The following is a 25,178-nucleotide window of genomic DNA, read 5'->3' as shown; positions in this document are numbered from 1 at the left end:
GGTTTACTGGGAGTAGGAGTTAGGGTGTCAAGGGCTAAGATGGATTCATGGAAAATATCATCCACCATTTCTAAAATAGGGTGTATGGCCAGAGGTCTGTGGTGGGGCAGGTCCAGAAACTCTCCAAGCCTTTTATTAGGCTGTGGGAAGTCCTGGGATTCCCACTGGAAATGTTCCCTGAGGTAGAAGGGTTTCCCCAAAGGGAAGGTCCTCTGGAGGGGAGGCAGAAGAGATGGATTCTTCTGCATCTGAATCCTCATAAGCAGTTAAGGGATGCTGTTCCTCTTCAAACACTGAATAGTTAAGAGTCCTCAGAATCCTGTTCTGTCATCATTTCTGGAGGAGGGTGCCTTTTCCTTTTAGAAGTTGTGGGCTGACTACCCCGGATAAGGGAGAGGAGATCCTCTGCCATTTTCAGCATCTGTGTTTGGGGTGGTGGAGCAATAGCAATATGGTGGCTAGAAGCAGATTTCCTAGGCGTGGCCTGGCTTCTAGGCCTGAGGAATCAGTTGGAGAGAAATGGTAGTCAGAAGAGATTATGTTGGTTTCTGTCTACATTCGGTAGTGTGGAAGGACTCCTCAGAAGCTGGTGCCTGCATCGTGGCTCTGGATACAAAACAGGCAGAGCCAAACAAAGGTTCGGAAGGCAAAGAAGATTTCTACAACATACCAGACTACGAAAGGGTTTCAATAGAGGCCTGCGTAGATATCGAATCGGGCATCAGGGGCTGCAAACGTGCCTCATTGAAGTCTGGAAAACTGATGACCTGGCTTAGCGGTAGCATCGTCCAAAGGCTTAGCCTTGTGTGGTCTGTCTCTCTAGCTCTACGTTTTTTCAGAATGTCCACAGATTTTGGCTGATGGACGCCATAGCGGAATGTGGAGATGGAACATGAAAATAACTGTCTACAAAAAGAGCGCTACAGTGAATGGTTCTCGCATTAAAGAGTGCACAAGAACAGACAACGGGGTAAGTTGTGGTTTGGGCCTAAACAAGTGATGCAGTAAGAATGGAAGTCTCAGTGTGGGATCTGCTCTCCACAAGCGAGACAATTGTTAACTTTCTCAGACATTGGTTAGTGTAAGAAAAAAGGATCCCCGATGGGGTACTTAGCTTTAGACAGTTTCAGCTGAAAATTCAACTTCTGGTAGTGACCGACTGGCACTCGTGTGAACTGCTTCTGCTACCACAGCAAGAAAGACTGATTAAATGACGTCGGCAGCCTTGCTTTACAACAATGACGACCGGATGACAGACTACAGGCGACTGCAGCTGAAGCAAAAAAAAAAAAAGCGACACTGGTATTCAGGCCAGCCGAGGGCTACCACAGCAGGGATAACTCGCAGGTGATGACTGCAACAGTGAAACACGAAGAACATCAGCCAACACAGGAGGGAAACCTTCACTCTGGTACTCTGGCCGGCCAAGGGCTACCCAGCAGGGATAACCAACAGATGATGACTGCAACTGTGAAACACGAAGAACATCAAGAAGGGTGCAGTTTCCTGTGGTCATTTCTAGACGTAACTTGTATTTTCTTAGCTGAGGACCTGACAAAGTTTTAGCTGGGTAATTTCTCTGAAATCGTGGAACTGGGGGAGACAAATGTGTCTCAGTTTCTGCAGTTCCTTAACCTTTGGCCTGGAGGGTCTTAAAGAGTTCATCAGCTGCTGAACCAAACAGGTTATTGTTGTCCAGGGGCACATCTAGGAGCTTGGCTTTGATGTCATCAGGGAGGGGATGCAGCCTTAACTAGAAGTACCTTCTGATGACAGATCTAGAGGCAGCAGCTCTTGCAGATGCTTCTACAGTGTCGTAGCTGAACTTGGAGTGTTTAGTCACTTGTGTGCAGGAGTTCAGGAAAGAAGAAATCTTAGCTTTAGCAGGGGAGTCAGGGAGCTCTCCCAGTTGCTTAACCACATCTTCCAAAAGGGCCAAGGAATACCTGGCCATGTGTACCTGGTAATTGATTTCTGTTACTGATAGGTTGGCAGAAGTATAAGATCTCTTTCCCAGACCTTGCATCATTCTGCTCTGTCAGAGTGCAGTAGAGAGGTAGAGTGTAGCAACTTTGAGGTTTTATCCATTGTCACGGAAATACCTGCAGGATCTGCAGAAGGGGCTTTACAGAGTAAGTAAGCTTCCTCGGGCACATTGTAGAATCTAACTGGACGCTTAAGTGATGGGGGCTGTGAATGAGGGCGTTTTGAAGTTGCCAAGAAGGCATCCAGAAAATCAGAGTGTACTGGGGGCACAGCAGAAGGCCTGGGAGACTCCAGCTGAAGAAGTTCATAGTATCTCTTTTGGGTCGCTGTCACTTGACTGCTGTCCCATTTGAAAAAGTTTTGCATTTTGGTGATGGTCTCACCACGGGAGTCCATGCCATTGGAATCCTCCTGTGTTGAAGCATATCCAGGAGGAGAGGCGCTCTGAGAAGAGCAGGTGAGGGACTCATCAGATAAATCCTCTTTCCTGAAGAGACGTCCAGGGAAGGGCCCTTGGGGGTAGAGGGCATAGGGTCCTGTGCAGATGTCGGTCCCTGACACAAGGCCAGAAAGGCACTGAGCAGGTCTTGAGTGAAGTCCTGCCAATCCGGAGGGTGTTTGACAGGTGAAGCAGGCAGTCTAAGAAATATGTATAGTTTTCTGTTTCCTCCTCTTATGGGTCTCAAGGGGAGAAGATTCAGAAATGTGGTGGAGGGTAGGAGGGCCAGACACTGGCCAGCACTCCACTAAAATGGAAACTAAGTCCTTGCGTACCACGATTTGGGAGAAACCACGCGGGCCCTAGGACATAATGAGCCTTGGTTCCACCTCAGTGACAGAGTCGGATGACTGACATTCCCTCCGGGATGTGACCTTGGACGAATAACAAGATTCCCTCCTGGCCTTATGCCAAAGAAAATGCCATGAATTCTGGCTCAGACTCTTGGCCTTCACTAGCCTTGAGAGCAACCGGCTAGAGTGGAGGGTGCAACAGTCTGTTCAGGCCTACTCTTTTTGGCCTTCTTCACTGGGGGCTTGTTTGAGTGTTCTGACATCGGGTCCATCCTAGATGCTAGATGTTTGAGTCTCTGATTTTCTAGGTATAATTTTAAGGCTGCAAGACGGCTTCAGAGGGCCTTGGGGACAAATGCCTAAGAAATACTACAGGTGGTATGGTTGTGTTCACAGCCTAGGCAAAACAGGCTCATTCACATAAGCTCTTGTGAATACTTAAGTGGAATTTGTCTTCCACACCTACACTTGCCCTTCCTACCTGACATGCAACCCAAAACAGTCGCAAGTAACAAAATAGAACCCCCCCAAGGGGTACTTATCTGAAAGTCAGACGAAGAAAATACTTCTACTGGCAATGTGACAACTGGACCTGGCAGTCACACAGGCAGCAGAAAAGTTCTGAAGAGGTGCGTGCCGACGTCTGCTTTATACCAAACGTCTGTTTACAAACTACGTCCGAGAGAGGCATGGGATGTCATGTGCACCCTAGCCGTAGCATTTCACTTTTATATAACTGCCGGATATACAAGAGTTCACCACAGGTAAACTAACTGATGTCATGGAAACTGCAGCACATGAATAGGACATACTCTTCTCCTAGGTGATTTGTTCCCAGGCTGTGGGGAAGTGGGAAATCCTTCCCCCTAGCAATTTGGGCAAGCTGAGGGATGGGGTGGGTTGGGATTTTTTTGGGAAGGGTTGCCCAAAACACTCAGAGCTGCTCCTTACTGGGAACCTTAGACCCCCCCCCCTCCAAACCAGTCTATGGCAATTTTTTTTTTTTTTTTTGAGCTTGATCCTTTTCTCTTGGAATATTTTAGTTTTCCTTGTCTGGGAAGAAGGGTCAAGGCTTAACAGGGTAGTGTCTGTTGTGTCTAGGTGGCGGAGAAAGATGAGAGTTCCTTGCTGGACTATTAGTCTTCCCTTTCTTGTGCAATCTTTGAAACAGTAGCACCTAACAAAAGCTCATGGGTGCATTAAGGAGTTTAACTTTAACATGCTCCGAGGGGGTTGACTCCTCAACCAGGCATGTCTCCTAATCACAGAACTCACGCTCAGCGGCTTCCATACATGAAGTCATAGCATCACAGCCACATCAGAGTTAAATTCTGAAAACCATCTTTGGCCAGCTCCTGAATGTTTGTCTTGAGGCTCTTATCTTGAATACTCTCTGCCTTGGCTTAAGTTTGTTCCTACACAAAGCATGTGGAACTAACATTTGACAGTTTTCATGGACAGGGTACCAGAAGTGTGTCCTCTTGACAAACTGGTTTAAGGTCCTACATTCCCCTCGTGGACTTGAGGTAACGTAGCTGGATATGCCAGCGGGTACTTGTCAAGATGTTTACAGGTGTTAGGCACTGTACAGAAGCAGTCTGGATTCCTTTACAGTCTGCAAAGATATGTCTGAAAACACATGAACCAAGATTTTGGAGCCTGAGAGAAGTCTGTAGGCTCCCAAATAATAAAGCATACATTCATAATGTGAAGTGCATCCCCAAAAGTTAAATCCTCAGGAGAAACGGAGGACAAGGAATCTTCAAAATATGAATCAAGTTACTGGTAGGAGAGTACGCTACTCCACATAAGTCAGTTCTTTATCATCAGAATCTCACAAATCTGAATACCTCTTGGGGGCAGCCCCCCCCCCCAAAAAAAAAGTGAATTCATGCCATAGTTTCTTTTTTAGGGAAGGCTGCTTGGATTTCACTGAAGGCCATGAAATCCTGGACCAATATGACAAGGTTGTGTGGTGACCTAGGATGAGGAAGCTGGTGACCCCAGCTTAAGGGCAGGTGTGCACAGCCTCAGTCCAGCCTCCAGGAAGTTTTTTATCAGACTACCACAAGAAGAATTTCTTACTCTTACCTCTGTAACAGAGGCATATGCAACAGAAGCTGAAGCCCGTGAAGTGGCCCCAGACCTGACAGACACCTGCGTGGTTTCTGCTCGACAAGAAGTTTAAGGATCTGAAGAGGACTCGGGTCGATGAGTCACTGGCACATGGGGTTGCATAGCTGCCTTGCATGAATCAATGATTTAAAGTCAGGTAGGGAGTTTGACATTAGAGGGGGTCCTTGGGAGATTAGATTAGAGCATAGGGAAACCTACTAGAACATTTTTCTAGAAGCCAATAAAACCCCTGGCTTAAATGATACTATATCTATTGTCCCATTGTTAAAATTGAAAGCTGGTAAGCTGTGAAATTATTTTTTATAAACACTAAGGTGTTTTGAAGCAACTCTTTATTTTCTGATACAAATATTTTAAAACATTTTTGATGTTTTAGGTGGTTGTTTAAAAATTAGTTTTTTTAAATTTAAATGCATTATTCATAAACAAAATAAAAAATCCAAAATGTATACAACCAGCAAGTAGAGCGTATTACCAGCGAGACAAAAATAATATTATAGAGGCACTAATGAACATGTAATGAACGCAGGTATATAATAGCCAAGTATCCAACCACTTAATATCGTAAGTCAGTGAGTAAAGCATGTCACATAGGAATCCACGAAAAAATCCACAACGCTTGAAAGTAATGTGGAGACAGATCCTTTATTCCCAGTAAGCGCTTCCACCCGTAGGCTTCTTCAGACTTTCACACATTACAAAGTACAGTTTTGTACCTACCATAAATGTAGATGTTCGAGGATTCCATTGCTGCAGTCCTAACTATTGGGTATAGTCCGCATCCAGTCGGCCCGAATACCAGAGTATAAGGCTGACGTCGGTCAGGGCGCATTAGACTGACGTCAGTACGTCAGGGTACTAATGCGCATGACCGGCGTCATATCCTCAGTCTTTTCTTGCCCCAGATGTCAGAAGACCCTAAAAAGACAAGGCCCAAAATACCTGCACCAAAAACATGTACAAAAATATAAGCATGTAAACTCACCTACACAACCACCCCTAAACACAGAGGGGAAGGAGGGAGGGTAAATTGGACTGCAGCAATGGAATCCTCGAACATCTACATTTATGGTAGGTACAAAACTGTACTATGTTCTTCGTCTACCATTGCTGCAGTCCTAACTATTGGGTAGAATCCCAAAGCAGAGGTAAGGGAGGCTGGCAAATCATAAAGAAGTAGGAGCTGACAACATGCCTTGCAAAACAGCTGTGGCAAAACCAGCCCTAGACTTAGAGTAGATAGGAAGGTGATAATGCTTAGAGAAAGTATGCACTGAACTCCAAGTAGCTGCTTCCAAAATATCCTTAGTTGCCACCCCCCTTAGAAATGCTGTTGAAGTGGCAGTAGCCCTAGTGGAATGAGGCCTAATCCCAGCTGGAATCTCCTTGCCATGATGGGAATAACAAAATGCAATGCAAAAGCCAATCCACCTAGAAATAGTTTGTTTTGACACAGGCTTGCCCTGTGAACTCAAAGCAAAAGAAACAAACAACTGCTGAGACTGCCTAAAATCCTTAGTCCTGCTTAAATAATAACGCAATTGCCTGTGTACATCTAAAGTGTGCAAAATCTTTTCCCCTTTATTTTGGGGTCTGCATAAAAGTAGGCAAATGAATAGTTTGGTTTAAAGCCACACTAGAAACCACCTTAGGCAGACAGGAAGGATTAGTACGTAAAGATAACCTATCCTTATGAAAAATCAAAATGGCTCTACTGCCATAAGGGCCTGCAACTCAGACACCCTTCTTGCAGAAGTAATAGCCAACAGAAAAGCAGTCTTCCATGACAAGTATTTCAATTCAGCAGTAGCCGCAGGCTCAAAAGGTTGTAGAGTAAGTTTTCCAACACAAAATTGAGATCCCAAGCAGGAGTAGGAGCTCTCATTGGGGGCCTGATATTCTTTGCCCCTCTAAGAAACTGCTTGAACAAAGGATGCGAAAACAATGGTGGGTCACAATCATAGTGAGCGAAATTGCTGCAGCATGAATCTTAATAGAAGAGAAGGACAAACCTTTGTCCAATAACTCAGTAAGGTATTGAAGAGCCGCACTCAAATTAGGCTCAGAAACCTGCAAATTCTTTGCTGTACTCCAAAATAAAAATCTCTTCCATTTTTCTGCGTACACTTTCCTTGTACTAGGTCTTCTAGCTTCCATAATCACATTTAAAACTTGTTGAGGAAGTTGAGACCTGCTGTGCTTCAACACAGAATATGCCAGGCTGTTAGATGAAGAGAGTGAAGCTTGACATTGAGCAGATGACCACCCTGCTGAGATAATAGATGAGGAATCAGAGGCAAAGGCCATGGAGGCTTCCTTACCAGACTCCGGAGGAGTGGGTACCAGTGTTGCCGAGGCCAATCTGGAGCTATCAAAATCATCCTCGGCCTGTCTTGTCTGACCTTTAATAGTACCTTTGGAAGAAGAGGTAGAGGAGGAAAGGCATACACATGAAGGTTTTTCCAACTGAAAGACAGAGCATCCACTTTCCAAGCTGTGTGATGAAACCCCGTTGTGCAATACTGTGGCAGCTGGTGGTTTAGAGGAGAAGCGAACAGATCTATGTCTGGAGTTCCCCATGACACTGTCAATGTTTGAAATACATGAAGATCCAGTTTCCACTCGTGGGGATCCATGATTTGTCTGCTTAACACATCTGCTAAGGAGTTCTGTGCTCGGCAGAAACCTTGCCTGAAGAGTTAGTTGCAAGCTTAGCGCAGTCTCCCATAAAATCATTGCTTGCCTGCATAGAGGATAAGAATGTGTTCCCCCTTGCTTGTTGATGTACCACATGACAGTTGTGTTGTCTGTTAGAATCAACACCTGCCCTGGAAGAAGTAACTCCTTGAAAGCCATTAATGCAAACTGGACTGCTAACATCTCCTTCATGTTGATATGTAGACGCAGTAGTCTGGCAGGCCACTTGTCTTGTATCCACTTTCCATTTAGATGAGCTCCCCAAGCAATGTCCGAGGCATCTGTCGTGAAGATCTGACTCGCCTCTGGCCGGGTCACAGAGAGTCCCTTGTTTAGGTGACATTCCTGAGCCCACCACAAAAATTCTGTTTGAAGGCAAGGTATTATTTGAATGACAGTGTCCCAATCCTGGCAGTGCTGTGTCCATACATTTTTGAGATACCATTGTAGCTTCCTCATATGCAGTTTGGCATTGGGAAGCACCAGAATACAAGATGCCATGAACCCTAATGCTTGAAGGACTGTCCTTGCAGTCAGCACGGACTGATGAGATAGTTGATGGAAGTAAAGTGATAGACTCTGTTGTTTGTCCGGGGTTAAAAAGGCCATCTGGGCTGCTGTATTCAGTCTCACACCCAGAAAGCACATGTCTTGAGAGGGTACTAGACTGGACTTTATTTCGTTCACAGAATACCCTAGGCATCTTAGCACTGCTATAACATGTTCCAGATGCTGTACAAGGTCTTCCTTTTCTTGAGCCAGAATCAGGCAGTCGTCCAAGTAAGGATAGATTTGAATTCCTCGAAGCCGGAAGTAAGCCAACACTGGAGCCAGAACCTTTGTGAATGTTCTGGGCGCAGTAGATAAGCCAAAGGGCAATGCAGAGAACTGATAATGAGAATTTCCAGCTCGAAACCGCAGATACTTCCTGCAACTTAGCCTTATAGGCACATGAAGGTAAGCTTCCTTGAGATCTAGAGTTACCATCCAATGATCCTTGCCCAGCAGAGGTAAAAGCTGTTGTAACGTCAACATCTTGAACTTGGGAATGTCCAGATAAGTGTTGAGGAGAGATAAATCCAAAATTGGTCTCCACGTGTTCCCTTTCTTTGGTAGTAGGAACAGGCGAGAATAAAATCCTAGGCCCCTTTCTGATACAGGGACTGGCTGAATGGCCCCTATCTGGAGTAATTGAGAAACTTGCTTGTGAGCCTCTTTTCTTTGTGGAGGAGGAACGTCTGGCATGCCTTTGAAAGGGGGCATTGTATGGAAATAAAATCTGTAACCGTGGTGAATGATATCCAACACCCATTTGTCTTGAGTAATTAAATCCCAATTTTCTTTGAAAAGAGACAGTCTTCCTCCCAAAGGAGCTGCCAGACGAGAATCTACTGGCAGCTGAAAAGACAGGTCATTGGGTCTGTTTACGAAGGACTGACCCCTGCCCTCACCAGAAGTCTGAGCAGGTGAACTCCCTGTTCTAGGCCTAAAAGATCCTTGAGCCCTGCCCCTACCACGTCTAGACCTACCCCTAGACTGGGAATCATAAGCAGGATATGTCCACCCCTTAGCAGGCCAATTTCTACTAAACTTGGTGGCTGCACCTGCAAAAATCTTTAACAGTTTGCATAGACTTAGCTTTGTCCTCCATTTTCTTTAAAACTGCTTCCACAGGCGATCCAAACAACACATCAGACTGTAAAGGAGCATCCAAAATCCTTGTCTTAACATGCTCAGCTAAATTCTGATCCTTCAACCAGGCATGCCTGCGAAGAACAGAACTAGTAGCGGCCACCCTCGAGGAGGCCTGTACAGCATCAAAACCACATTGCAAAGAATGCGTACCCACTTGTTCAGACACATGAACCAAATCCAGCAACTCTTTACACTCAATACCTCCCGCCAAAGCATCCACCTTAGATTTCAAATGTGAAAGGAGGTAATTCTGATATTTTAGCATGTGAAACTGACAATTCAATGCTCTCATGGCTAGAGTGGAAGAAGTATACACTTTCTTTCCCCACCTATCCAAAGCCCTTGCCTCTTTATCAGTGGGAACAGGATTTTTAACCACAGAAGCTTTAACACCTTTAGGGCCTTGAGAAATAGTTTCTGGGTCCGCCCTAGGACTCTTAAACAAATACTTATGAGCTTCGGGCACCCTATAATACCTATCAGGCTTAACAGGAGCAGGAGGCAAAGAGTCAGGGTTCAGGGAAGCCTCTGCAAAAACATCTTCCACCACATTCAACACAGGAGGAATAGCCAAGGGCCTATGCTGGGGTAAAAATAAGAATTCCCTAAGCCTTTTCCTGGAATCAGAGTAATCCTGGCCTTCCCATTTAAAGTGCTCCCTCATGGAATGCAGGGTTTCTGAAAATGAGAAATCCTCAGGAGGAGTAGCTGTAGGAGTGGAATCATCCACATCAGAATCAGAATAAGTAGGAAACTCCTGCAAGTCTTCCGCAGAAGACCCTGAAGCCTCTGAACACTGTTCAAAACTATCAAAGTCTGGTTCCACCCTAGGCCTCTTATCAGGCGGGGGCATAGAACCTCTAATCATAGTAATCAAATCTTCTGCTATTTTAAGCATATGTTTCTTAGGTACAGAACCCGAAATGCCAGGAGAAGCCCCCACAGAAGCTAAACTAGGCCTACCTCTCAAAGAAGTTTTGGTAACAGAAGGAGAGGCTCTAACTACCTTGGGAAGAGAGGGAAGAACAGTCACCTGAGAAGCCCCCTCAGCCTGGCCTACCTCCTGAGAGGGCACATCCTGTAACAGTAAAGTTTCTGCCTGGGACTCTATGGAAACTCCTGGCAAAACCTCTGGCTCCACTGAGCCACCTAAAGAACCGACGTCCGGGACTGCCGGTTCATCAACCCTAGGCTTCGCTGTTTTGTCCTTGCGCTTCTTGACGAAGCGGGCGCCGGAGCATCCGACGGCATTTTATAATTGCAACGCTTCCCAAACACTAACCTGGCACAGTCTAACCTCCTCTTAATAGTGCGTTTGTTAAACCTAGCACAAGAGCGGCAACCAACAACGCCGTGCTCAGGCCCTAAACAAGGTATACACAAGGTATGGTAATCCCTATGAGGTATCTGTTTCCCACAAGAAATACAGTTATTCACTTTTTCTGACATCCGGTAAAATACTGAGGCAAGAAAAACCAAAATGTTCCCCAACGGGGTACTTAGCCAACTCTGTTTCGGTCTGAAACTCCGGTTTCGGAAAGATTTCAGAACGCCAACCTGCACTCGCAAAACTGCTTCTGCATCGGACCACGCGGCAAAAAAGACTGAGGATATGACGCCGGTCATGCGCATTAGTACCCTGACGTACTGACGTCAGTCTAATGCGCCCTGACCGACGTCAGCCTTATACTCTGGTATTCGGGCCGACTGGATGCGGACTATACCCAATAGTTAGGACTGCAGCAATGGTAGACGAAGAACATCAACCTTGCAGTTTTAAATATCACTATATACAACGCTATTGGTCAGTCAATGAATTATGAAAAAGGCTTTTAAAGCGCTAAAACCCATTGTTAAAAAAGTATGTACAGACATACGTACATTTTATAATAAAACATATAATAATGTATGAAATGTGATATATAATATCAAACTCTCCATAAAAACCTGAAAATAATATAAACAACGTAAATAAAGACATAAATAGAGACATACTAATATGGAGAATCCAGTAATTAATTAATTATTCCTAATGTTAAAACCTTAAGGACCTATACAAGTCATATTCTAATATTTGGATAAGTAAACGTTCTCCTTGTTAAAAAACTCATAATAAGATGAAGCTATTGACGGGTACTTTTCTATGTACTTTAGTATGTAGACAATATAAAAACATTAAAATATTAAAACACAGGGCATAAACCTAAACCTCAAATTTTACTCTACTGCTTTGGTACATGGAGACTTCTCTTTCTTAGAAAAGGTTTCACCTGTACCTTATCATTTAGACCAGGATATTGATCGGCCCTGCATCTAATAATCCACTTCATTTCACTTTCTAATGTGTAATTAATTATATCACCCCCTCTTATATTAATTTCAATTTTTTGAATGACATTAAATCTAAAAGTGTGTGTAACACCCAATTCCATATTGTGTTTAGCCAGAGCATTAAACACTGAACCTATTCTAATGTGATAAACATGTTCCCTTATGCGTTCTTTCAGGGATCGATTGGTTTTCCCAATATAGAACACGGGGCATGCTGAGCATCTGGCCATATAAACAATATTCTTACTACTGCAGTTGGTGTTTGTATAAAAATGAAATAATTGTTTGGTAACAGGATGAATAAACTCTGTTGCATCTTCAATATACCTACATTGATTACATTTCCCACAGGATGTCGTATTAATCATGCATGTACTTGTTCTTTCTATAGTCAAAGCATTTTTAGGTCTGCATAGTAATTTTCTTAAATTGGGTTGGTTCTTAAACACTACATTCAGACTTGGACCTACAATCTTACTGATTTCATTGTCTAAAAGAAGAAGAATGTATAGGTCCTTAAGGTTTTAACATTAGGAATAATTAATTAATTACTGGATTCTCCATATTAGTATGTCTCTATTTATGTCTTTATTTACGTTGTTTATATTATTTTCAGGTTTTTATGGAGAGTTTGATATATCTCGCATTTCATACATTATTTATTATATGTTTTATTATAAAATGTACGTATGTCTGTACATACTTTTTTAACAATGGGTTTTAGCGCTTTAAAAGCCTTTTTCATAATTCATTGACTGACCAATAGCGTTGTATATAGTGATATTTAAAACTGCAAGGTTGTTGTAATGTGTGAAAGTCTGAAGAAGCCTACGGGTGAAAGCGCTTACTGGGAATAAAGGATCTGTCTCCACATTACTTTCAAGCGTTGTGGATTTTTTCGTGGATTCCTATGTGACATACTTTACTCACTGACTTACGATATTAAGTGGTTGGATACTTGGCTATTATATACCAGCGTTCATTACATGTTCATTAGTGCCTCTATATTATTCATAAACATTTTTAAAGTATATACTGACTGTATAATATTTAATAGTGAATGTAGCTGTATTTCTTTAAATTTTAATTAAATGAAAGTTTTAATTGATTGTAACACAGTATATAAGCTAGGCCATGGCAATCCACTATGTATCTGATAAAGTCAATGATTTATGCTGACGAAAACATTATACTGCACTTTACTGACGTTAATATACTAAAATGAGTGGTTGCGGTCTCCCACGGACTGATTTTTGTTATTTTTGGTGGAGTTTGACATCACAAACGTATTGCTGGCTTCCCAACACCCATCCTCAAATTCTCTCTGCATTTTTTTCAGGATGTCAGCCTGGAGACCAGTGGAAGTCACAGTGTATGTAGCCTGAACACTAAGCTCCCCAAAATATTTATTAGAGGCACTACAAGTCAAGTAATCCTACAGATAAAACAGGCACAAAATTTAAAATTATTTTTTATTTACTTAACATCTGTTTACCTGGAAAGTCAGACTTCGAACAAAGCCAATTTTCAGCGAAGGCCCAGGGAGAAACGCTCCAGATGCATGCCTTTGTAACTTAGGAACATCTTACTCAGGGCATAAGCAGAACTAACAAGAATGAAGGTCCCTACAAGGAAGTTGATTTCCAAATGTAAGGCATACCAATTACTGACCTTAACGGACATTAATCAGAAAGTACAGTTGTGTACACAACATAAATGTAGATATTAGAGTGTATTCACTGTTGCAGTCATCACTTTTGGGTTATCTGCTTGCAGTAGCCCTCAGTTGGCCTGATTAACAACGTCTTGGGTCCTTCTTCCATGACTTCAGGTCGTCAGGGGTATACAACATGCAGCCGACGCCATTACATCAGTTTTTCTTGCCCCAGATATCAGGTGCCCCCTTAATGGGAAGCAATTAGAGCTATAAATATACAAGGTTATACCTGCAACAAAAAAGCAAATACTCCAAAAAGCTTTTGAAGATAGCAAAGGAAAGTAAAGGTATATCCAAAAAAAAAGAAGGGGGCTGGAGGGAGGGTAACCAGGACTGCAACAGTGAATACACTCGAACATCTACATTTATGTTAAGTGTACACAACACTATGTTCTTAGTGTTTCACTGTTGCAGTCATCAGTTTTGGGTAGATTACCAAAGCTAAGGATGGGAGGAGGAATTTTAACAGAATTAGGACCAGCTAAAAGGCCCTGCAAGACTGCAGTGGCAAAGCCAGCTCTGGATTTAGAGAAAACTGTCAGATGGTAATGCTTGGTGAAGGTATGTACAGAACTCCAGGTAGCAGCTTCTAGGATGTACCTGGTAGGGACGACTCTGAGAAAGGCTGTAGAGGTAGATGCAGCCCTGTTTGAGTGGGGTCTGATCCCTTGTGTGATAGGTTTTCCATGGTGTTTGTAGCAGAAATGAATGCAATGGCCTAGCCATTTGGAAATGATTTGCTTTGAAATAGCCTTCCCCTCTGCCCCTGCAGCAAATGCCACCAGCAGTTGATCAGATTTCCTTTGAGGTTTAGTTCTGTCCAAGTAGAATGTAAGTTGTCTGTGCACGTCTAAGGTCCGTTTACCCTTTGTTCTGTGGATTGAGAAAGAAGGTTGGCAAATGTATGGACTGATTAAGGGCCACACTGGAAAACAACGTGGGCATGGAGGGATTGGTCCTGAGGGACACCCTGTCCGCATGTAAGATGAAGAAAGGCTCCACTGCCATGAGGGCCTATAATTCAGATACCTTTCTTGCTGAAGTGATTGCTAAAGGGAAAGCTGTTTTCCAATAAAGGAATTTTAAGTCCGCAGTGGCAGCTGGCTCGAAATGAGGAAGGGTGAGCTTGAGCTTTTCCAATACAAAGTTAATCCCAGGCTGGAGTTTGAGCTCTCCTGGGTGGTTGTAGACTTTTGGCCCCTCTGAGGAACTGCTTAAGTAGTGGATGAGAGAAGAGGGGTGGTTTTGTGTTATAATGAGCTGAGATGGCTGAGGCGTGAATTATGATTGAGGAGAAAGACAAGCCCTTATGAAGCATCTCAGTTAAGTATTGTAAAATCTGAGGTAAAATGGGCACTGTTGTGCTCATCCCTTGAGCTTGGTTCCAGGCACAGAATCTTTTTCCATTTTTCAGTGTAAGACTTTCTGGTACTAGGCCGCCTTGCCTCTAAAATATCCATCACTGGTTTACTGAGGGATGGTAAAGGAGAAATTATGTAATTAGCCAGGCAGCCAGATTCAGTGTTTGAAGTTGAGGGTGCAGAATTTGGTTCACCTGCTGAGATAATAGAGTAGGAGTATGAAGCAGGTGCCATGGGACCCACAGTGACACAATGCACAAAAGGGGGTACCAGTGGTGGTGTTGCCAGTCTGGTGCAATCAAAATCGTCCTTGGTTCATCTTGTTTGATCTTTAGTAGTAAACCAAGAAAAGTTATTCTTGGAAAGTAGACATCTTTGGTTGAGCAGTAAGGGCTACTTTAACTGTGAGTCCAGAGGATTGGTATACCTGGCTATTTGTGCAAATTGTACATCAGATTATGTCGGTAAAACCGAAAGAACCCTGAGAAAACGGATATACGAACATATGTACGACATAAAAAGATGTAAGGACACAAATGCACTTTACAGACATTCACAGGTTTGTGAAGAATATAAGTATAGATTTTTTGTACTGGACCAGGTTAAAAAGGATATCAGAGGGGGTCCGTGGGAAGAAAGTATTGGCTATAGGGAGTTATGGTGGCAGCTAGCACTGGAAGCAAATAAAACCCCAGGACTAAATGAATATATCTCTATTTTACCATTACTAAAATTAAAAGCAACTAAGATTTAGATAAATTTGTCTTTCACAAAAAAGCCAGCAGATGGCAGTATTTCCTCATATACACCAAAGAAAAGGAATTTTACAGAACTAATTCATTTTAATAGTTTTTATAAATTTATAAATAATATAGGTAGATTTTTAACAAACGAAATATAAAATTTTGAAACTGATTATGATATATTCAACATGTTTTAAAGTAATTTTATTATTTTTATATATAAACGAATTACATACATTAAATGAAGGAAGTTTATATTTTAATTGATTGTATAAGTCTATTTGTATAATTTAATTAAACGAATGAAGTGATTGGTTAGGGCATTAATGATTTTATGTATAAAACAGGGGAGAACTTGTCAATGAAGTTGAATCTGATGAAGTCCATTGTAGGATGAAAACGCATGGTCTGACAACAGCGTTCATTTACTGCTACATTGTGGATGAATAAAATTTTCGAGCAGCTGGTCTACTTCTCCTTTTGACTTTCTTTTTTCGTTGGATTGATCTTTAGTAGTACTTTGGAGAGCAGAGGCAGACGAGGAAAGGCATAAACTGATATGTTTTTCCAGCTGAAGGACAGACCATCCACTTTCAAGCTTGTTTGTGGGGAGTCCTTGTGCAGAATTTGTCCAACTGATTAGTTTTGGGGGGAGGCAAACAGGTCAATATTTGGGCTCCCCCACTTGCTTGTCAACATATTGAAAGTCTTTGGTTAGCCATGGCTAGTCTGCACAGGGGATAAGAATGTGTGCCCCCCTGCTTGTTTATGTACCACATAACAGTGGTGTTGTCCGTCTATCATTAACTGTCCTGGAAGAATGTGGTCCTTGAAGGCTGTCAGAGCATTCTGTACAGCTAACATTTCTTTTTGATTGATATGCAGGTGCATTTGACTTGGGTTCCATTTGCCCTGAATGCACTTCTCTGCCAGGTGGGCCCCCCATGCATAGTCTGATGCACCTGTTATTAAGGTTTGGGCGGCAGGGGGTAGTGTGAATGGTAGTCCCCTGTTCTGGTGGCAGGCCTCTGCCCACCAAAGGAACTCTAGGCGTAGGCAAGGCACGATAGGAATCATTGCTTCTAGATCCTGTGAATGTTGACACCATAGGCTTTTGAGATACCAGTGCAGTTTCCTCATACGCAGCCTTGCATATGGAATTGGAAGAATGCAGGAGGCCATGAACCCCAAGGCTTGCAGTATTTGCCTTGCAGATATAGCTGTTTTTTTTGTGGCCACTTGTTTGAAGTAGGCTGTCAAATGAATCCGTTTCTCTGGCGTGAGGAAAGCCACCTGGGAAATTGTATTTAAGCTTGCTCCCAGGAATATAATTTGTTGACAGGGTACCAGGTGTGATTTCTTTTTGTTTATGGTGTACCCCAGACAAGTCAGTACCCTATGGACAAAGGCCAGATGATTTAAAAGTATGTCCTGGCTTTCTGCCTGAATTAGACAATAATCCAGACATGGGTACATTTGAATATTTCTTTGCCTGCAGAATGCAATGACTGGAGCTAGGCACTTTGTGAATACCCTGGGCGCAGAAGATAAGCCAAAGGGCAGTGCAGAAAACTGATAGTGCATGCAGCCTGCTTTGAAGCGTAGGCATCTTCTGCAAGACTCCCCGACAGAGATATGCAGGTATGCTTCTTTTAAATCTACTGTTGCCAACCATGCATCTTTGCCTAGCATAGGAAGCAGCTGGTGAAGAGTCAGCATCTTGAATTTTGGAATCACCAGAAAGGTATTTAGAGTAGAAAGGTCCAGGAAAGGACACCATGTATTGCCTTTGCTGGGTACAAGGAAAAGTCTCAAATAGAACCCTTGTCCCTTTTCCTCTTCTGGTACAAACTGAATAGCCCCCATGCTCAAGAGAGAGTGTACTTGATTTTGGGCCTCTGCCCACTGATTTGGGGGTAGATCTGGCCACCCGCTTGGTGTTGGTAAAGTGTGGAAGTGAAATCTGTATCCCTGGCACACTATTTAAAACCCATTTGTCCTGGGTAACGAGTTCCCAGTTTCTGGCATGCAGACCAATCTTTCCGCCTAAAGGAGAATTCAAGTTGGGAAGTGCTTGGATGTTTTAGAAGCAAGTCATTGAGACTGTTTTCCATAAGGTGGAGTCTTGCTGCTCCCTGATTTGGGTGCGGAACCCCCCCCCCCACCCACTGCTTAGTCTTGTGTGTCCTCTAGGAGTGAAACCTGGGGTTTCTGCTATGTCTGGGTTTGCCTTGAGAAGACCTTGAAGAGGCTGGAAAGGACCAATTCTTAAGAGGGCCAGTGCCTACTAAATCTAGGAGGCTGAACTTGTAAGAAATCTAACAGTTTTCATAGATTTAGCTTTATCTTCCATCTTTATAAGAACTTCCTCATCCTTGTTGCCAAACAGGCGGTCCTGATTTAAGCAATTTAGTTTAAACATGATCAGGTAAAGATTGCTCTAAAGAATCAAATCCACGTTGCAAAGTATGTTTTCCAACCTGTTCAGCAGAATGCATTAAATCCTGTAATTCTTTATTTTCCGCACAGTCCGGAATCGTCATTTTCTGTTTATGCAATCCAATAACATGTTAATATGAAAATGGCAGTTTAAAACCCTAATGGCAAAGGTTGAAGTGGAAACCTTCTTACCCCATCTATCCAGCGCCCTGGAGTCTCCATCAGAGAAGGTAGGATTTTTAGAAGTAGAAGCCTTAATGCCCTTGGGTCCCTGTGAAACAGTCTCTGGATCCACAATAGGATTTTTAAAAAGGAACTTTTGTGAATCAGGAACCCTGTAATGTGACAGGTTTTCTGGCAGCAGGAGGCAAAGAATCAGGGGCCAAACTAGATTCCAAAAAAGCATCAATAATGTCTAGTACAGGAGGAATAGCTAAAGGCCTATGCTGAGGCAGGAGTAAGAAATCCCCAAGCCTCTTATGAATCAGAAAAATCCTGACTTTCCCAGTGGAAATGCTCCCTTAGAGTATGTAAGGTTTCACCAAAAGAAAAATCCTCTGGAGGGGAAGCAGAGGGAATAGAATCCTCTGCATCAGAATCCTCATAAGTACATAAGTCAAATCCAGATCATCAGAAGAATCAGACAAATCGGAATCCAGGTCAGAAAATTCATAAACAACTTCAGTCCTAGGTCTCTTAGAAGGGGGAGGCTGGCTTCCCCTGGTTAAAGTTATAAGATGTTCAGCCATTCTTATCATTTGTTTTTTTAGGCATAGAAGACTGAGCATGTGGCCTGGGCATCATTTTTTAGGTATGGTTCGAGATTTAGGCCTAAAAGAAGGAGGCGTTGGTTTAATATGCAAGTCCGTAGGCCTGAATACACCCTCAGAAGCTAGTGACGGCACAGCGGCTATGTACCTATGCAAGGTAGAGACATACGCAGGTTCCATAGTTGAAGCATCTCGCTGCATACCAGACTCCGAATGGGTCTCAGCAGAGGCCTGTGAACCAGAAGTAGCGGGTATCAGGGGCTGCGAAAGTGCCTCACTGAGTACCTGCAAACTGGCGACTGGCTTAGGAGAAGCATCGTCAGCAGTTTTGGACCTCGGTGGCCTATCTTTATCCTTTTTATTAGGAATCCCAGTAGTCAGATGGCTAACAGATGACATTTCTGGATAATTAAACCAAGAACCAAAATATTTAGAGGCGAAAATATACAGACGGATATAATGTGCTGATTAAATAAAGCATAAGACCGACAGCACGGTACGTCGTGGTCAGGGCCTAGGCAAGGAATACAGTACGAATGAAAATCTTTATGAGGTATTTGCATCCCACAAGTAATGCAATTATTAACTTTTACTGACATCGGTAAGGAGAAAGAAAAAGTTTCCCCAATGGGGTACTAAGCTTTAGCTGAAGACTTCGGTTCTAAAACTCAAATGAAAATTTCAGGAGTCGGCCAACCGGCACTTGAGAACTGCTTCTGCTTCGGGCACCGCACAGCACGAAAGACTGATGTAATGGTGTCGGCTGCATGTTTTATACCCCTGACGACCTGATGTCATGGAAGAAGGAACAGAACCGACGCAGGACCGAAGACTTTGTTAATCAGGCCGACTGAGGGCCACTGCAAGCAGATAACCCAAAAGTGAGGACTGCAACAGTAAAACACGAAGAACATCTCCCAATATACAGAACAAAAGAAATGAGAAAAGGATGCCCGATAGGATACTTAGCTTTGATATGTCACTGGTATCAAGCCTGTTTATGATGAACTGACAATGCAACTGAAGAAATTCTACAGAGTGAAACAAGAGCAAGGAGATTATGGCACCAACTGACAACTCCTTGATACCACTGACATCAGGTAAGGACAGCATCTGCTGACTACGGGAAAAGTGAAATTATCTGGTATTTCTGCTGACCACAAACTCCTGCAGGTAAAGTACCAAGTCCTGAGAATTTCTAACTAGGACTATGACAAACATTTGATTGAAACAGTAATCCAAACTACATCAATTATACAATGGAGTTGTCAAATTTGCTGCTGGCCTACCCTAACAGGATTCATCACTGTATAGGCTTAAAAAATTAACTGTCTAGACCTTGCAAACTACATTAACTTCAACTAAAAAAAGAAGACAAAATCCACATCAGCTAAAGGTCTTATCTACAGTCAACCTTCTTCAGTAGTAGACCTCACACAGAGAAACAAGACCTAAAGACCAACTGCAAGTTAACACTAAGAAATCTAACAGTTACAACATACCTTTCTCAGTTTATGTAGCCAAGTTTTGGAGTGACATTCCCATGACAAAGTAGGCCAAGTTTTCAAGTACTTTCATATTAAACCTCTCCTAGACACCTAGCTCTGGCCCGTTTATTCAACAGCCTAATCACTGCCACCACCTCCAATATTAACTGCACTCTAAACAATGTATGGTGCCCTATATCATCATACTAAGCATCTCTCAAGAGTACCTAATTACCACGAACATTCCTCATTATGAGTCTTAACACATTCATATTCCTTGCAATTCATTAAAAGGGTCTGTCACATGCTCAGTCTTAAGATATCAAAACAACTTTGTACACGTGTAAGTAGTGTGTTATAACTGTTCCACACCGAGAGGTAGTATTCCCTATTTTGGATATGTAAGGCCGACAGCTGTACTGCTAACCATGCAAGAACCACAAGTACAACTCAGCCAGTATTTTACACCCTTCACTACTTCCTAACTTCTGTGCTTCGTTATGAGGAAAACAGGACAGTGTCAACTACAAATTGCTAATTACCTTTTAACCATTTACTCTTGCTCCTTACTTACTTGCCCCATAAACACTGGCAACCAGTCCCCAGCTACTGCAATTTCATTCTATCTTTTTTTTAATGGAGTCAATTTTTCAGACTAGTATTAGTTTGCATGTATATTAAACTATACCTAAACAAAATCTAATATATCAAATTAGTACAAATCTAGACAGCAAACTTCACAGTCCGACCTGACTGGTCAAAACTATTCAAAAAGTTTGAACTTCTTTTACGCCAACATACAACTTAAAATGATAAATGTTTTACACAATATTAAATGATCAGTGCTGTTACTTAATGTATTAAGTTCTTGAGCTTCTATCTCTGGGCATCCACTGCAAAGGGGTTATATGACCATTCTGCTTTACCCCAGTTAAAGCACATAAAATACTACATGACAGCCGAATGATCATTTGAAAACTCAGCTAAAGTTTCCACTGTAAAGTTTTGGTTACATCCACAATACAAAACTGCTAAAAGAGCTTATAAAAACTACATACACAACACACATTTGTAAACTTCTGTGATGGTCTACACACTAAATATAAAAGAATTCAGAAAAAAACTAGATGATTTCACTATTAGTTCTAGGTAAAATAAATTACCGCAATTTTCAGACTCCTAACTTCTGTGGTTAATTATGAGGAAAACAGGACAGTGCCTATTATGTGGCTAATCAAATCTGTATGTACAAAATGTATAGTACACTGGGAACAAAAGTTCTTGCCTTGCAGACAATGAATCCAAGAAACTAGATAGTAACATGTTACAAGGAAAAACTATTACCTATGGTGGTGATCTTTCCAAGGGAAATAGGAGCATTCAAGGAATATACTAATAAACCCAACCAAGAATGGGTTCAACAGCCAGTACAATGTGACTCATGCAACACAAGGTAAAATGAGATTTTTTAGCATGTATTCTAGGCCAGGAAATAAATTAGGAAGAGAAAGCAAGTAGTTCATACCAGTTAATGCTGAATTCGTCTCACCATGATGTTTGCTGGTAACAGTTTATTTCTCCACCATCACAGTGGCATTCCAGGTCAGTACAGGGGTGCATTTTAATAGCCGAATTAGGCTACATTTTGCTGGGATGGGGTTGCACTCCAAGTACTTTCTCAACAATGCATGGTTTGGGTAAGGGACGCATACAAGGAGGTTTAATAATAGGTTGTAGCCGGGCACGGATTGGTTATGAACAGGGCTTGGTATCCCGGGAACTCGGGAAACAAATGGAAAAGGTCTTTCATGGAAGTACAATGCATACTGGAAAAAAAATGTACATGTCAAACTCCTGAATACTTGGCAAGACAAACTATGAAAAATCTACAACATTCTTACCGGTGCAACAGATGTGTTAATAATGGGGATGGCTGTACTTGTACAATTACTACCACTTGTCCTTTGTGGCTTAGAGGTGCCCAACTGGAAAGTTACAGGCATCGACACAGGTAAATAGCTTTCCTTTTGAACCAAGACGTCTGCTGGCTTCTCCAGCTGCACTGTGCTGTAAAATTGGCAGAGAAATGTTTAATCTTCACCTGCAATCAGGTTCACCAATGGTAAACTGTAAAATAAAACCTACAAACATGCATTTACACGGCTAACAGACAAACACTATGCCATTCACAAAAACAAAACAAAACAAAAAAAAAAATTGTATTTCTGAATATATAGTTAACACACTCGACACTTAGATCAGCTGACAAGCCCCTCTAAGTAAATGTAAAGTAAATTCTGTGGCACTAACAAAGGGCTTTATAAACATCTTGCTGGTGATTTTTCAATCCTAATTTTGATTCTTTAAGCTCCAATTTGGTGCAGAAGGTGTCCTACCAGTTTAAGTCACCATCACAGGTCAGTTAGTGCAGAGGATTAAGGCTAACTTTTAATGAAAAGCCTTCAGCAGTCCAGGTTTGGTGTTTCTCTCCCATTTGCCTACCATGCAGTTCTGAGCAATACACCTGTGTGTGTTCCTGGGTCATCCCTGAAAAAGGACACTTACAATAAAACATTTAAATGTTAACATACTAATCAATCTACAATTCAGTAACTTAAGTTGAAGTTCAGGAAGTCTGAACTGAATACCAAACTGTATGAGCATGCCTACTGCTAAGCCTGTCAGTTTTCCAAAAACAATAAACAAGCATCATCTCCTGCAAATAATTCCGAAGGACATCTGATATCCACACTGCTACTAACTAATATGCAGACACATTTGCTCAACCTAATATGAACTCCAAACAGAGATTGGATAAAGAACATCCTTGCCCATATACAGTTAATGTTATCTTAGCATTAACAGTAGATGTTTAAATGATCCCTGCTGCAGTAGCCTTAGATAAGGATTATATCCTGCTAAAGTTTTAACAGCTGGCCAGCTTCCACAGCTTCACATGTACCTTTTACTCACCCAAACCATTAGTCAGGCTTAACTGAAGAGAGAGTGGCTTGGATGCAAAGATCTTCAGAGCTTTCATGCTGATAGGGGCATGTTAAAGTCATAACATGGTCAGTGCTAGGAAAATAAACACAAAGGTCCTCAACCTGGTAACAAAAATGCATCAAATAAAGGTGGTGAGGGGGTGGAGAGAAGGAGCTATAACTGAAACAGTGATCATTCGAATAGCTACTGTTACATGTTTACTCACACTACTGTACTATGTTCATCAAACTGATCACCGCTGCAGTAGCCGAACCTGATTAACATGTTCTCTGTTGCATACATTTTTTGTATAGCTATCATCAGTCAAACATTACATAAATTGCACAACTTCTGCCTTCCCTTAAACTTCGCTCCTCCTCCAGAACATTATTCTACATGTATTCCTACAATTTCCATTTATTTCTATGTAATTTGCTCCTTCCCTTATCAAAAGATCCCACTTCAAGGTTCTTCCTCTCTGTTACAATATTCAGTACCTCACATACAGTTAGTTTAGACCGATTTCCATTTTCTAGTAATTGCTTTTTTTGGCAGCTACAAGAATTCAACTTAATGCCTTACTACGTCTAGGCAATTCAGATCCGGTGTCCCAGGTCAAGAGAATCAGTAGGGATTATTACTTGAAGGTGGGGACTGGAATTTGATTTGCAACACTGAGGATGTACCTGGGGCATCAAGAAGGGAAAAACAACAAAACAGCACAGACATCTAAAGAAAATTATGAAAGTATTTGACATGAAAGACATGAATTTAGTAGTAGGCATTTATATATTATTCGCCAAGGTACATTAACTGGGCTAGACAAAAAAAAAATGTATTTCACAGGAATGTGTATGTAACTGAAAGATGTGACATATTCAGTTACTACTTCAGATTACGAGTTAGAAAATACTAAGAGAAAAATGCATTAAAATGAAGTAAAAATGAAACGCTGGCACTCTCCCTAAAGCGGTAAAAAACAGCAGAAATTAAGGAATGGGTATTGGACATTACTCAAAAGTTATTAGGGAAGACAAATTTCTTCTGAAGTTTTAGCTAGAGAGCGAGACAAAATGAAAGTGGAGTTTACAAATACAGTAGAAATAAAAGAGATATGATTAAGAAAAAGACGAGTTGTGCAAAATCTTACACAATAATAGATAACTTTTCTCTGCTGCAATTATTCATAACGTGGGAGTTGCCTACAGCGATAACCCGTCAGCCAGTATACTAAAGACTTACTAGGAGTATGTGGTACATTGCACTTAGGCTGCTGTCGGTTATCGGCCAAAAGTGATGTACGAATGCACCCTCATCAAAACTGAACGGTGTTTGTACTAAGAGTGCTTGTTTCTATAAATGTAAAACTTCTAGGAAATTGTCTAAAGCATTAGAGAGAAATGCGCAGACATCAGGGGAAGGGATTTCAGAAATGCTATTGCTAAACGCAGTGTTTCCTGAATGGGCTTTGTGTAATTTAAGATTATGACTTTAGAACATGTTGCTTCTTTTTTTGGGGATGTGGACACATTATAAGAAATCTGCAAATTAAAAGGGCAATTGCTGCTAAACGCAAACACATACCCAGGCCTCAATGACTAAACTTGAAATGCGCACTGAAACAGAACATTGAGTTTCTACTATATTTCTGTAGTCCATCTGCTTTTTGTACATATACTTCCTCTACATGGACTAATTACAAGTGTATAGTTTGTCAGTTGTTAATCTTTAACTTTGCACACTTGAGGCAGCTTACAAACACAGACGTCATTCCATCTGAATGTCTGCATTGGCGGAATAAAGTAACGTACAATTTTATTGCTTTTACTTACAGTTAAACTGTTAGGATCGCTCATACTTATGTTAAGATTCAGAAGTAGTTCTAACCACTGAGTAAATAACGAAAGCGTTAAACACTTGTTCAGGGTGATTATTTTGGATGGTGACGCACAGAAGTCTTTAGTTTTTAAATATATACATATATATACATATATATATATATATATACATATATATATACACATATATATATATATACA

At 41.8% G+C, this 25,178-nt stretch overlaps 1 protein-coding gene across 1 annotated transcript in view; it reads right to left on the bottom strand.

Moving 5' to 3' along the window:
* The window catches only part of LARP4 (La ribonucleoprotein 4), a gene marked incomplete in the record, with an annotated part of 1,458,174 nt that overhangs the window by 97,897 nt on the left and 1,335,099 nt on the right, over nt 1-25,178 (bottom strand). The window contains 1 exon segment of the mRNA XM_044083476.1: nt 22,056-22,221. Within this exon segment, the coding sequence (XP_043939411.1) occupies nt 22,056-22,221 (166 nt within the window).

Source organism: Protopterus annectens, chromosome 9.part0 (genome assembly GCF_019279795.1).
Source record: "Protopterus annectens isolate FY-2018-M chromosome 9.part0, PAN1.0, whole genome shotgun sequence".
Lineage (NCBI taxonomy): Eukaryota > Metazoa > Chordata > Ceratodontiformes > Protopteridae > Protopterus > Protopterus annectens.
Note: the sequence above shows the minus strand (reverse complement) of the source record. Positions and strands in the feature narration are given on the sequence as shown.